The 14,075-nt window shown below is 41.7% G+C and overlaps 1 protein-coding gene across 4 annotated transcripts in view; it reads left to right on the plus strand.

Moving 5' to 3' along the window:
* Nucleotides 1–14,075, plus strand: part of LOC106574338 (neural cell adhesion molecule 2) — a 499,358-nt gene that overhangs the window by 477,151 nt on the left and 8,132 nt on the right. For 2 of the 4 annotated variants that reach the window (XM_014150199.3, XM_045697543.2), the window contains exon 15: nucleotides 7,993–8,197. In XM_014150199.3, the coding sequence (XP_014005674.1) occupies nucleotides 7,993–8,197 (205 nt within the window). Of the gene's footprint in view, nucleotides 1–7,989; nucleotides 8,198–14,075 lie in introns of all 4 variants that reach the window. The other 2 variants (XM_014150197.3, XM_014150200.3) reach the window with 1 other exon arrangement.

Genomic DNA, 14,075 nt, shown 5'->3' on the forward strand with positions numbered 1-14,075 from the left:
TGGTAAATTCAATTGGACATGATTTGGAAAGGGAAACAAATCAAATCAAATGTTATTGGTCACATACACATGGTTAGCAGATGTTATTGCGAGTGTAGCGAAATACTTGTGCTTCTAGTTCCGACAGTGTAGCAATATCTAACAAGTAATCTAACAATTCCACAACAACTACCTAATACACACAAATCTGAGTAAAGGGATGGAATAAGAATATATACAGTTGAAGTCGGAAGTTTAAATACAATTAGGTTGGAGTCATTAAAACTTGTTTTTCAACCACTCCACAAATTTCTTATTAACAAACTATAGTTTTGGCAAGTCGGTTAGGACATCTACTCTGTGCATGACACAAGTAATTTTTCCAACAATTGTTTACAGACAGATTATATCACTTATAATTCACTGTATCACAATTCCAGTGGGTCAGAAGTTTACATACACTAAGTTGACTGTGCCTTTAAACAGCTTGGAAAATTCCAGAAAATGATGTCATGGCTTTAGAAGTTTCTGGTAGGCTAATTCACTTCTATGGGCTACGTGGGACGCTAGCGTCCCACCTGCGGGACACAGCCAGTGAAATATCAGGGTGGCAAATTCAAAACAACAAAATGTCATAATTCAAATTTCTCAAACATACAACTATTTTACACCATTTTAAAGATACACCTCTCCTTAACCTCTCTAGGCTAGGCGGGACGAATTCGTCCCACCTACGTAACAGCCACTGCTATCCTGTGGCGCGATTTTCAAAACCTTAAAAATCCTATTACTTCAATTTCTCAAACATATGACTATTTTACAGCCATTTAAAGACAAGACTCTCGTTAATCTAACCACACTGTCCGATTTCAAAAAGGCTTTACAACGAAAGCAAAACATTAGATTATGTCAGCAGAGTACCAAGCCAGAAATAATCAGACACCCATTTTTCAAGCCAGCATATAATGTCACCAAAACCCAGAAGACAGCTAAATGCAGCACTCACCTTTGATGATCTTCATCAGATGACAACCCTAGGACATTATGTTATACAATACATGCATGTTTTGTTCAATCAAGTTCATATTTATATCAAAAACCAGCTTTTTACATTAGCATGTGACGTTCAGAACTAGCATACCCCCCGCAAACTTCCGGGGAATTCGCTAACATTTTACTAAATTACTCACGATAAACGTTCACAAAAAGCATAACAATTATTTTAAGAATTATAGATACAGACCTCCTCTATGCACTCGATATGTCCGATTTTAAAATAGCTTTTTGGTGAAAGCACATTTTGCAATATTCTAAGTACATAGCCCAGGCATCACGGGCTCGCTATTTAGACACCCGGCAAGTTTAGCACTCACCATAATCATATTTACTATTATAAAAGTTTCATTACCTTTTGTTATCTTCGTCAGAATACACACCCAGGACTGCTACTTCAATAACAAATGTTGCTTTGGTCCAAAATAATCCATCGTTATATCCGAATAGCGGCGTTTTGTTCGTGCGTTCCAGACACTATCCGAAATAGTAAAGAAGTGTCGCGCGCATGGCACAATTCGTGACAATAAAATTCTAAGTATTCCATTACCGTACTTCGAAGCATGTCAACCGCTGTTTAAAATCAATTTTTACGACATTTTTCTCGTAGAAAAGCGATAATATTCCGACAGGGAATCTCCTTTTCGGCAAACAGAGGAAAAAATCCCAAAGGCGGGGGCGGTCGGGGTCACGCGCATAAGCCAGTGTCCCTTGATCGGCCACTTGAGAAAGGCGATAATGTGTTTCAGCCTGGGGCTGGAATGACGACATTCTGTTTTTTCCCGGGCTCTGAGCGCCTATGGACGACGTGGGAAGTGTCACGTTAGAGCAGAGATCCTTAGTAAATGATAGAGATGGAAAAGAAGTTCAACAAATGGTCAGACAGGCCACTTCCTGTAAAGGAATCTCTCAGGTTTTGACCTGCCATTTGAGTTCTGTTATACTCACAGACACCATTCAAACAGTTTTAGAAAATTTAGGGTGTTTTCTATCCATATGTAATAAGTATATGCATATTCTAGTTACTGGGTAGGAGTGGTAACCAGATTAAATCGGGTATGTTTTTTATCCAGCCGTGTCAATACTGCCCCCTAGCCCTAACAGGATATCAGAACTCATATGGCAGGCCAAAACCTGAGAAGATTCTATACAGGAAGTGCCCTGTCTGACCATTTCTTGTCCTTCTATAGCCTCTTTATGGAAAATAGAGGATCTCTGCTGTAACGTGACATTTTCTAAGGCTCCCATAGGCTCTCAGAAGGCGCCAGAATGGGGAATGATGACTCTGCAGTCCCTGGGCGAAAAACAGTAGGGCTTTTGGAAAGTGGTCGTTCTGAGAACAATGACACGGGTGTGCGCGTGCATGTGAAGACTCCATTTTCTATTTTCAGTGTTTGAACGAAAACAAGGTCTCCTGGTCGGAATATTATCGCTATTTTACGAGAAAAATCGCATAAATATTGATTTTAAACAGCGTTTGACATGCTTCGAAGTACGGTAATGGAATATTTTGAATTTTTTTGTCACGATACGCGCCGGCGCGTCACCCTTCGGATTGTGTCTTGAACGCAAGAACAAAACGCCGCTATTTGGATATAACTATGGATTATTTGGAACCAAAACAACATTGGGTGTTGAAGTAGAAGTCCTGGGAGTGCATTCTGACAAAGAACAGCAAAGGTAATCCAATTTTTCTTATAGTAAATCAGAGTTTGGTGAGTGCCAAACTTGGTGGGTGTCAAAATAGCTAGCCATGATGGCCGGGCTATCTACTCAGAATATTGCAAAATGTGCTTTCACCGAAAAGCTATTTTAAAATCGGACACCGCGATTGCATAAAGGAGTTCTGTTTCTATAATTCTTAAAATAATTATGTTTTTTGTGAACGTTTATCGTGAGTAATTTTGTAAATTCACCGGAAGTTTTCGGTGGGTATGCTAGTTCTGAACGCCACATGCTAATGTAAAAAGCTGGTTTTTGATATAAATATGAACTTGATTGAACAAAACATGCATGTATTGTATAACATAACAATAGAACAAGCTCCCTCATGACGCCAGGACAGCGTAGTCAATCACCACCTTCCGGAGACACCTGAAACCCCACCTCTTTAAGGAATACCTAGGATAGGATAAAGTAATCCTTCTAACCCCCCCCCCCCCCCTTAAAAGATTTAGATGCACTATTGTAAAGTGGTTGTTCCACTGGATATCATAAGGTGAATCCACCAATTTGTAAGTCGCTCTGGATAAGAGCGTCTGCTAAATGACTTAAATGTAAATGTAAATGTAAACATAATGTCCTAGGAGTGTCATCTGATGAAGATCATCAAAGGTTAGTGCTGCATTTAGCTGTGATTTTGGTTTTTTTGACACTATATGCTCGCTTGAAAAATGGGTGTGTGATTATTTCTGGCTGGGTACTCTCCTGACATAATCTAATGTTTTGCTTTCTTTGTAAAGCCTTTTTGAAATCGGACAATGTGGTTAGATAAAGGAGAGTCTTGTCTTTAAAATGGTGTAAAATAGTCATATGTTTGAAAAATTGAAGTTTTGGGATTTTTGAGGAGTTTGTAATTCGCGCCACGCTCTATCATTGGAACGCCTCGCCAATATCCAATGATAGAGCGTGACGCGAATTACAAACTCCTCAAAAATTATTATAATTTTTTTAACCTTTATTTAATTAGGCAAGTCAGTTAATTTCTTATGGGCTGGTGGGACGGCCAACTTTCGGTGAAATCGCAGAGCGCGAAATTCTAACTACAGAATTATCAATATTTAACTTTCATAAAATCACAAGTGTAAAGCATCAAAATAAATCTTAACTTCTTGTTAACCTGTTAGGGCTAGGGGGCAGTATTTACACCGCCGGATAAAAAACGTACCCGATTTAATCTGGTTACCACTCCTACCCAGTAACGAGAAAATGCATATACTTATTGCATATGGATAGAAAACACCCTGAAGTTTCTAAAACTGTTTGAATGGTGTCTGTGAATATAACAGAACTCATTTGGCAGGCAAAAAACTGAGAAGGTTTCATGCAGGAAGTGGCCTGTCTGACAAGGTGTCGTTCTTCTTGTCTTTGTTTATTGAAGAGTGAGGATCTTAGCTGTCCCGTGACACTTCCTACGGCTGCCATAGGGTCTCAGAAGGCGGTAAAAAGCTGAATCGTGGCTTTGCAGGCTCTGGCTGAAACAAAGTAGCGCGTTTGGGTAGTGGCTGGTTACAGTACTGTGAGACTCAGGCTCGTGCCCGCGTCGACCGAAAGCTTTGTTTACTTTCCTCTGTTTAGCTAAATGGACATTCCCGGTCGGAATATTATCGCTTTTTTACGAGAAAAATGGCATAAAAATGGATTTTAAACAGCGGTTGACATGCTTCGAAGTACGGTAATGGAATATTTAGATTTTTTTTGTCACGAATTGCGCCATGCGCACGACCCTGATTTACCATTTCAGATAGTGTCTGGGACGCACGAACAAAACGCCGCTATTCGGATATAACGATGGATTATTTTGGACCAAACCAACATTTGTTATTGAAGTAGCAGTCCTGGGAGTGCATTCTGACGAAGACATCAAAAGGTAATCAAAGTTTTATAATAGTAAATGTGATATTGGTGAAGGCTAAACTTGCTGGGTGTCTAAATAGCTAGCCCGTGATGGCTGGGCTATGTACTTAGAATATTGCAAAATGTGCTTTCACCAAAAAGCTATTTTAAAATCGGACATATCGAGTGCATAGAGGAGTTCTGTATCTATAATTCTTAAAATAATTGTTATGCTTTTTGTGAACGTTTATCGTGAGTAATTTAGTAAATTGTTAGCGAATTCCAGGGAAGTTTGCGGGGAATTTGCTAGTTCTGAACGTCACATGCAAATGTAAAAAAGCTGTTTTTTGATATAAATATGAACTTGATTGAACAAAACATGCATGTATTGTATAACATAATGTCCTAGGGTTGTCATCTGATGAAGATCATCAAAGGTTAGTGCTGCATTTAGCTGTCTTCTGGGTTTTTGTGACATTATATGCTAGCTTGAAAAATGGGTGTCTGATTATTTCTGGCTTGGTACTCTGCTGACATAATCTAATGTTTTGCTTTCGTTGTAAAGCCTTTTTGAAATCGGACAGTGTGGTTAGATTAACGAGAGTCTTGTCTTTAAATAGCTGTAAAATAGTCATATGTTTGAGAAATTGAAGTAATAGCATTTCAAAGGTTTTGAAAATCGCGCCACAGGATTCAACTGGCTGTTACGTAGGTGGGACGAATTCGTCCCGCCGGTCCCATAGAGGTTAATCCAGCCGCTGTCAGATTTCAAAAAGGCTTTATGGTGAAAGCACACCATGCCATTATCTGAGGACAGCGCCTGCATACAAAACCATGAAAAACATATTTCAACCAGGCAGGTGCGACACGAAGGTCAGAAATAGCGATATTAAAAATGCCTTACCTTTGATGATCTTCTTCTGTTCGCAAAAGGTCTCAATTACATCACAAATGGTCCTTTTGTTCGATAATGTCCTTCTTTATATCCATAAAAACTCAGTTTAGCTGGCGCGCTTCAGTCAATAATCCACCCAGAGAAAAAATGATTTAATCAATTTTAGAATAAGGTTGTAACGTACATTTTTGGGGTGGAAAAGATCAAGGGGCCTGAATACCTTCCGAATGCACTGTATCTACAATACAAAAAATGTATAATACCATCATCCAACGTTATTTCAAATTATGTGTGTGTAGAGTGCTAGCATTTGTGTGTGTACCTGTGTGTGTGTCTCTTCACAGTCCACACCATAAGGTGTCTTTTTATCTGTTTTTTTATCTGATTCTACTGCTTGCATCAGTTACCTGATGTGGAATAGAGTTCCATGTAGTCATGGCTCAATGTAGTACTGTGTGCCTGCCATAGTCTGTTCTGGACTTGGGGATTGTGAAGAGACCTCTGGTGGCATGTCTTGTGGGGTATGCAGGGGTGTTCGAGCTGTGTGCTAGTAGTTTAAACGAACAGCTCGGTGCATTCAGCTTGTCAGCACTTCTTTAAAAAACAAGTAGTGATGATGTCAATCTCTTCACTTTGAGCCATGAGAGATTTACATGCATACTACTAATGTTAGCTCCCCATGTACATTAAGTCGCTCTGGATAAGAGCGTTTGCTAAATGACGTAAATGTAAAATGAAAAAAAAAAAATCCCTCTTTGTGGCACCTGACCACACAACTGAACAGTAGTCCAGGTTTGACAAAACAAGGGCCTGTAGGACCTGCCTTGTTGATAGTGTTGGAAAGCAGAGCAGTGCTTTATGTCAACATGTTTTGACCATGTCAGTTTATAATCCAGGGTTACTCCAAGCAGTTTAGTCACATCAACTTGCTCAATTTACACATTATTCATTACAAGATTTAGTTGAGGTTCATGGTTTAGTGAATGATTTGTCCCTAATACAATGCTTTTAGTTTTTTAAATGTTTACGACTAACTTATTCCCTTCCACCCATTCTGAAACCTGCTGCACCTCTTTGTTAACATATTCTTATTCATATTCTCTTATTTAGAATGCTTATTTAGAACGGCCAGTTTCGAATGATGCAACAATCAGCATTTGAGCTGGCCACACTTTTTTCAGAAACTATTTACACAAACACAGTCCTTACAAAGTTATGTCCAGAATGTGAGAAGTTTATTTTTGGATGCAATGTTCTGACATTCACAGAAGTAGCTACAGCATAACACAATCATCCAAACCGGAAAAATGTAGGCTACATTTGGCCTAGCACTAACTGAGGAAAGATTGACATAACACAAGCGGTCATATTTTCTAACTCTCGGCTGACATAAACTACAATATGAATTAGCTAATAGCAATTACTATGTATAATTAATTACATCACGGGTGAGCTCACCATTGATCTAAATAATTGAGTAAAACACTTTCTAGAAATCGAAAGTAATCCGACGATAGGTAGTTTGTGCGCGCCACCATGTTTGTTTTTTTCACATCAACAAAAGATAATAAGACAAGACAAGATGAGTTTGGTCTGTTTATAGTATGCATGTTGAAGGGGGTCTACCAGCGTTCACATCCCACCATTAACCTCCGGAAGTTCTCGAAAAATGAGTGAACCCTTACTCACCTCGGTTTGTTATAAAATGTTTGGTCCGACATGGCTCACATCAACACTTGGCTGCATGAGTATTAGTAACTGGTGTCACGTGAGGTTTCCTGGTTGCTCCTAATTACACACCACAGACCAACAAATATTTTTTACATCAACAACATAGGAATCAATACAAAACGTATTGTATTACCTATTACACACTCTATTAGGCCCAGCCTTTGGATCATTGGTTTTTCTAGATATGGCTACTCTGTTGTGATCACCACATCTGATGGATTTGTATACTGTTTTAAAGCACAATTCTGTAGCATCAGTAAAGGTGTGATCAATATAATTGATTATATAATTTCTGTGCTGTTTGTAACTACTATGGTAGGTTGACTGATTACCTGAACCAGGTTGTAGGCATTAGTTCCAGTTTGAAGCTTTTTCTTGAGTTGGCAGCTTGATGAAAGCCAGTCAATATTTAAATCACCCAACAAATATACCACTCTGTTGAAATCACATACATTATCAAGCACATACTGACTGTTAGCACTTGGAGGTCTATAGCAGCTTCCCACAGGGCTCTCTCTCCCCATTTCTCCCATCTTAGCAGACTCCCTGTTCAGCAGTTTGGGTCTGGGGGCGGGGGCGGGGGTGACTCGGTATATAACTTGTTGAGTGACAATACTCTCTCTCTGTCTGGCCTCCATCCAGCAGACTCCCTGTTCAGGGGCCTTGGACTCAGGCCTGTGGGTGGTCAGGGTTATGTTAATAAGATGTGTGTCACTTACACTTTCTCTGTAACTCATTGAGTGACAGTACTCTCCCTCTGTCCGGCCTCCATCCAGCAGACTCCCTGTTCAGCGGCCTGGGGTTGGGGCCTGTGGTGGGCCTGGGCCTGGTCGGCTTCCTCCTGGTCCTCGTAGTGGTGGACGTCAGCTGCTACTTCCTGCGCCAGTGCGGCCTGCTCATGTGTATCACACGCAAGCTCTGCAGCAAGAAGACGACCACCAGCGGCAAGAGCAAGGAGATGGAGGAGGGCAAGGCCGCATACCTGTGAGTGGACCTTTGAATTGTGAAGACTGACCTTGTGTCATAGAATGTGTGATGTGACATTGTCAGGCAGTTAGTCGCAAGTGATTGTTCACCTGCTCACTCACTCACTTGCTTACTCACTCACTCCCTCGCTCCCTCACTCACTCAGAGTGTATCTCAATTCTTTCTACTACCTTTTCCCTCATACATTCTGATCTGGAAGAATTGTATAGGTGAAAGTTAATCCTCCATTTTGTTTCTGACATATTTATTTTCACCTGTCCAAACTTTACATATAATTGCAGATGATGGAAAGTAAGCCAATTTAGACTATTGAGACGCACGCAAAGGCAGTTTATATCTCACCCGGACACTCCCTACTGTCAAAATATGTAAATCACTTAATGCTCACTCTTCATTATGCAGAAATATACTTGGCACAGTTTGTTTTTCATGTGAACTTGTATGTGGTATGTTTGGTGTGTATGCACGCACGTGTTGGTGTTTGCATGTTCGTGCATGTGTGTCAAATCAAATTGTATTAGTCACATGCGCCGAATATAACAGGTGTTGACCTTACAGTGAAATGCTTACTTACGAGCCCCTAACCAACAATGCAGTTTAAAAAATATACGGATAAGAATAAGAGATAAAAGTAACAAGTAATTACAGTGCAGCAGTAAAATAACAACAGCGAGACTATAAACGGGGGTACCGACACAGAGTAAATGTGCGGAGGCACCGGTTAGTTGAGGTACATGTAGATAGTTATTAAAGTGACTATGCATAGATGACAACAGAGAGTAGCAGGTGTGTAAAGAAGGGGGGAGCAATGCAAATAGTCTGGGTAGCCATTTGACTAGATGTTCATGAGTCTTATGGCTTGGGGGTAGAAGCTGTTAAGAAGCCTCTTGGACCTAGACTTGGCGTTCCGGTACCGCTTGCCGTGCGGTAGCAGAGAGAACAGTCTATGACTAGGGTGGCTGGAGTCTTTGACAATTTTTAGGGCCGTCCTCTGACAACACCTGGTGTAGAGGTCCTGGATGGCAGGAAGCTTGGCCCTAGTGATGTACTGGGCCGTTCACACTACCCTCTGTAGTGCCTTGCGGTCGGAGGCCAAGCAGTTGCCATACCAGGCAGTGATGCAGCAATTCAGGATGCTCTCAATGGTGCAGCTGTAGAACCTTTTGAGGATCTGAGGACCCATGCAAAATCTTTTCAGTCTCCTGAGGGGGAATGCGTTTTGTTATGCCCTCTTCACGGCTGTCCTGGTGTGCTTGGACCATGTTAGTTTGTTGGTGATGTGGACACCAAGGAACTTGAAGCTCTCAACCTGCTCCACTGCAGCCCCGTCGATGAGAATGGGAGCGTGCTCGGTCCTCTTTTTTCTGTAGTCCACAATCATCTGCTTTGTCTTGATCAGATTGTGGGAGAGGTTGTTGTCCTGGCACCACACGGCCAGGTCTCTGACCTCCTCCCTATAAGCTGTCTCGTCGTTGTCGGTGATCAGGCCTACCACTGTTGTGTCATCGGCAAATTTAATGATGGTGTTGGAGTCGTGCCTGGCTGTGCAGTCATGAGTGAACAGGGAGGACACAAGAGGGGACTGAGTGAACAGCCCTGAGGGACCCCTATGTTGAGGATCAGCATAACAGATGAGTTATTACCTACCCTCACCACCTGTGGGCGGCCCGTCAGGAAGTCCAGGATCCAGTTGCAGAGGGAGGTGTTTAGTCCCAGGGTCCTTAGCTTATTGATATGCTTTGAGGGCGCTATGGTGTTGAACTCTGAGCTGTAGTCAATGAATAGTATTCTCACATAAGTGTTCCTTTTGTTCAGGTCGGAAAGGACAGTGTAGAGAGCAATAGAGATTGCATCATCTGTGGATCTGTTGGGGCGTTATGCAAATTGGAGTGGGTCTAGTGTTTCTGGGATAACGGTGTTGATGTAAGCCATGACCAGCCTTTCAAAGCACTTCATGGCTGCAGACATGAGTGCTACGGGTTGGTAGTCATTTCAGCAGGTTACCTTAGTGTTCTTGGGCACAGGCACTATGTTGGTCTGCTTGAAACATGTTGGTATTACAGACTCGGACAGGGAGAGGTTGAAAATGTCGGTGAAAACACTTGCCAGTTGGTCAGTGCATGCTCACAGTACACGTCCTGGTAATCTGTCCGGACCTGCGGCCTTTTGAATGTTGACCCGTTTAAAGGTCTTACTCACATTGGCTGCGGAGAGCGTGACCACACTGTTTTCCAGAACAGCTAGTGCTCTCATGCATGTTTCAGTGTTATTTGCCTCGAAGCGAGCATAGAAGTAGTTTAGCTTGTCTGGTAGGCTTGTGTCACTGGACAGCTCTCGGCTGTGCTTCCTTCCTAGTCTGTAATGGTTTGCAAGCCCTGCCACATCCGACGAGCATCAGAGGCGGTGTAGTACAATTCAATCTTAGTCCTGTATTGACGCTTTGCCTGTTTGATGGTTCTTCGGATGGCATAGCGGGATTTCTTATAAGCTTCCAGGTTAGAGTCCCGCTCCTTGAAAGCGGCAGCTCTAGCCTTTAGCTCAGTGTGGATGCTCCCTGTAATCAATGGCTTCTGGTTGGGGTATGTGCGTACGGTCACTGTGGGGACGAAGTCACCGATGCACTTAATGATGAAGCCAATGACTGATGTGGGTTACTCCTCAATGCCATCGGAATCCCGGAACATATTCCAGTCTGTGCTAGCAAAACAGTCCTGTAGCTTAGGATCTGCTTCATCTGACCACTTTTTTATTGATCTAGTCACTGGTGCTTCCTGCTTTAATTTTTGCTTGTAAGCTTGCTTGTAAGCAGCGTTTGTGGCGTGTGTCCACATACATATGTACGTGAAAAAATCTGTATATGTGAAAGAGGGGGGATACAAGGCTATGTGTTTGTACGGAGTGTCTAAATCTAGGTTACAGTGTGTGCTTATCTGTGTTCAGGATTCACTGAGCATGCCGTTACAAAACCACAGCTATTACTATTTACCTCCACTTTCATTCCATGGAACTGGAGTTTAATTTGAAACAGCATGAATAATTAATAAATGCAAGATAGGACTGATGACTCTAGCACAGCAGAATGGATGGAAAGAGTGATAGAGCTTGGGAAAGATGGAAAGAGAGAGAGGGGTTAGGGAGAGCGAGAGATAAAGAGAGTGAAAGAGGAGAGAGGGACAGAGGGAGAAAGATGGATAGTGTGGGAGAGTTGTCAGTGTGCCTACGTGCTGTCTCTCAGCCAACGCAAAGGAAGGGAAGAGCCTAACAAGGCAGCGTGTAGCTAGACTGACATTGTGCTGAGTTACAAGGAGGTGTAATGGAGTCTACAGTGTGTGTGTGTTTGTTTGTGTGTGTGCATGCGTGCGTGCGTGCATGTGACTGTCTGGTCGGTGGGTGGGTGATACAGTACCTTGCAAAAGTGTTCATCCCCCTTGATGTTTTTCCTATTTTGTTGTATTACAACCTGTAATTTAAATAGATTTTTTGGTGATTTCATGTAATGGACATACACAAAATAGTCCAAATTGGTGAAGTGAAATTTAAAATATAACTTGTTTAAAAAAAAAAAAAAAAATGTAGAATGGAAAAGTGGTGGTTGCATTTGTATGCAACCAACTAACTTCATAATTCACATAATTAGTTAAATAAAGTCCACTTGTGTGCAATCTAAGTGTCACATGATCTCAGTATATACAGTGACTTGCGAAAGTATTCTCCCCCTTGGTATATTTCCTATTTTGTTGCCTTACAACCTGGAATTGAAATGGATTTTTGGGGGGGTTGTATCATTTGATTTACACAAAATGCCTACCACTTTGAAGATGCAAAGTATTTTTTCTTGTGAAACAAACAAGAAATAAGACAAAAAAAACTTGAAAACTTGAGCGTGCATAAATATTCACCCCCCCAAAGTCCATACTTTGTAGAGCCACCTTTTGCAGCAATTACAGCTGCAAGTTCGTGGGGTATGTTTCTGTAAGCTAGGCACATCTAGCCAATGGGATTTTTGCCCATTCTTCAAGGCAAAACTGCTCTAGCTCCTTCAAGTTGGATGGGTTCCGCTGGTGTACAGCAATCTTTAAGTCATACCACAGATTCTCAATTGGATTGAGAGGCCCCAGAGTCTGCAACACCACTAAGCAAGGGGCACCACCTAACAAGTGGCACCATGAAGACCAAGGAGCTCTCCAAACATGTCAGGGACAAAGATGTGGAGAAGTACAGATCAGGGTTGGTTTATAAAAAAATATCCAAAACTTTGAACATCCCACGGAGCACCATTAAATTCATTATTAAAAAATGGAAAGAATATAATACCACAACAAACCTGCCAAGAGAGGGCCGCCCACCAAAACTCATGGACCAGCCAAGGTGGGCATTAATCAGAGAGGCAACAAAGAGACCAAAGATAACCCTGAAGGAGCTGCAAAGCTCCACAGCGGAGATTGGAGTATCTGTCCATAGGACCACTTTAAGCCGTACACTCCACAGAGCTGGGCTTTACGGAAGAGTGGCCAGAAAGAAACCATTGCTTCAAGACAAAAATAAGCAAACACGTTTGGTGTTCACCAAAAAGCATGTGGGAGACTCCCCAAACATTTGGAAGAAGGTACTTTGGACAGATGAGACTAAAATTGAGCTTTTTGGCAATCAAGGAAAAATACCTCATCACCCCGAGAACACCAAAAACATCCCCACAGCATGATGTTGCCACCACCATGCTTCCCTGTGGGGATGTTTTTCATCGGCAGGGACAATGACCATAAGCATACTGCTAAAGCAACATGTGGGTGGTTTAAGGGGAAACATTTAAATGTCTTGGAATGGCCTAGTCAAAGTCCAGTCCTCAATCCAAATGAGAATCTGTGGTATGATTTAGAGATTGCTGTACACCAGCGGAGCAGTTTTGCCTTGAAGAATGGACAAAAATCCCAGTGGCTAGATGTGCCAAGCTTATAGATACATACCCCAAGAAACTTGCAGTTGTAATTGCTGCAAAAGGTGGCTCTACAAAGTACTGACTTTGAGGGGGTGAATAGTTATGCACGCTCAAGTTTTCAGTTTTTTTGTGTTATTTCTTGTTTGTTTCACAAGAAAAAATATTGTGCATCTTCAAAGTGTTAGGCATGTTGTGTAAATCAGATGATTTAATCCCAAAATCTATTTTAATTCCAGGTTGTAAGGCAAATAAATAGGAAAAATTCCAAGGGGGGTGAATACTTTCGCAAGCCACTGTATCTTCCTGCTGAGACTGCAGACTGCCTCTGACTAAGGCCTTTCTACACATCTGAGGGATTTGGATTAATGGAAAGTAGGAGATGCTTTAAGTTTAAGATGCAAATTCAGATCCACTACGGTGCCTAAGTGGTGCTAAAATGGGATTCTAAGTCTTAGAGATGTGTTGAATGTTCTGTAGGATTATGTAAGACACTTACATGTAAATGGTCCACCTACTCATGACAGTAAGTGGTGAATGGAAAGAGATGATACCGTATGTATAGTAACATTAGATTCTGATGGAGTTGACTTGTGTAGGGTTGTGATTCGTAATTTGTGTATGGTTGTGCTGGTCATGTCTATGACGGGAAGCATACAGCGTGTTTTACCAGTTTGCTTTGGGCAGCATTTCATTCCAAAACGTTGTTCCCTTACTTGCAGCCTCGCTAGATCTGATTAAAATCAGTGTAAGCAAAATAGAAGAAAATAGCTAGAGCTACTGCTTACACCAACTCAAAAGTCTCAGATCTGCAGGGTGGTTGAACAAGGGCAGAGGAAAAGGGACAACAACCAGCCCGTATTTGTTATTATTTCCCACTCCTTCCTGCACAATAGCGGCCCACTTTATATTTCTCAAAGAATCCAATTATCACTAAAATAT

This window comes from Salmo salar, chromosome 16 (genome assembly GCF_965601325.2).
Source record: "Salmo salar chromosome 16, fSalSal1, whole genome shotgun sequence".
Classification (NCBI taxonomy): domain Eukaryota; kingdom Metazoa; phylum Chordata; class Actinopteri; order Salmoniformes; family Salmonidae; genus Salmo; species Salmo salar.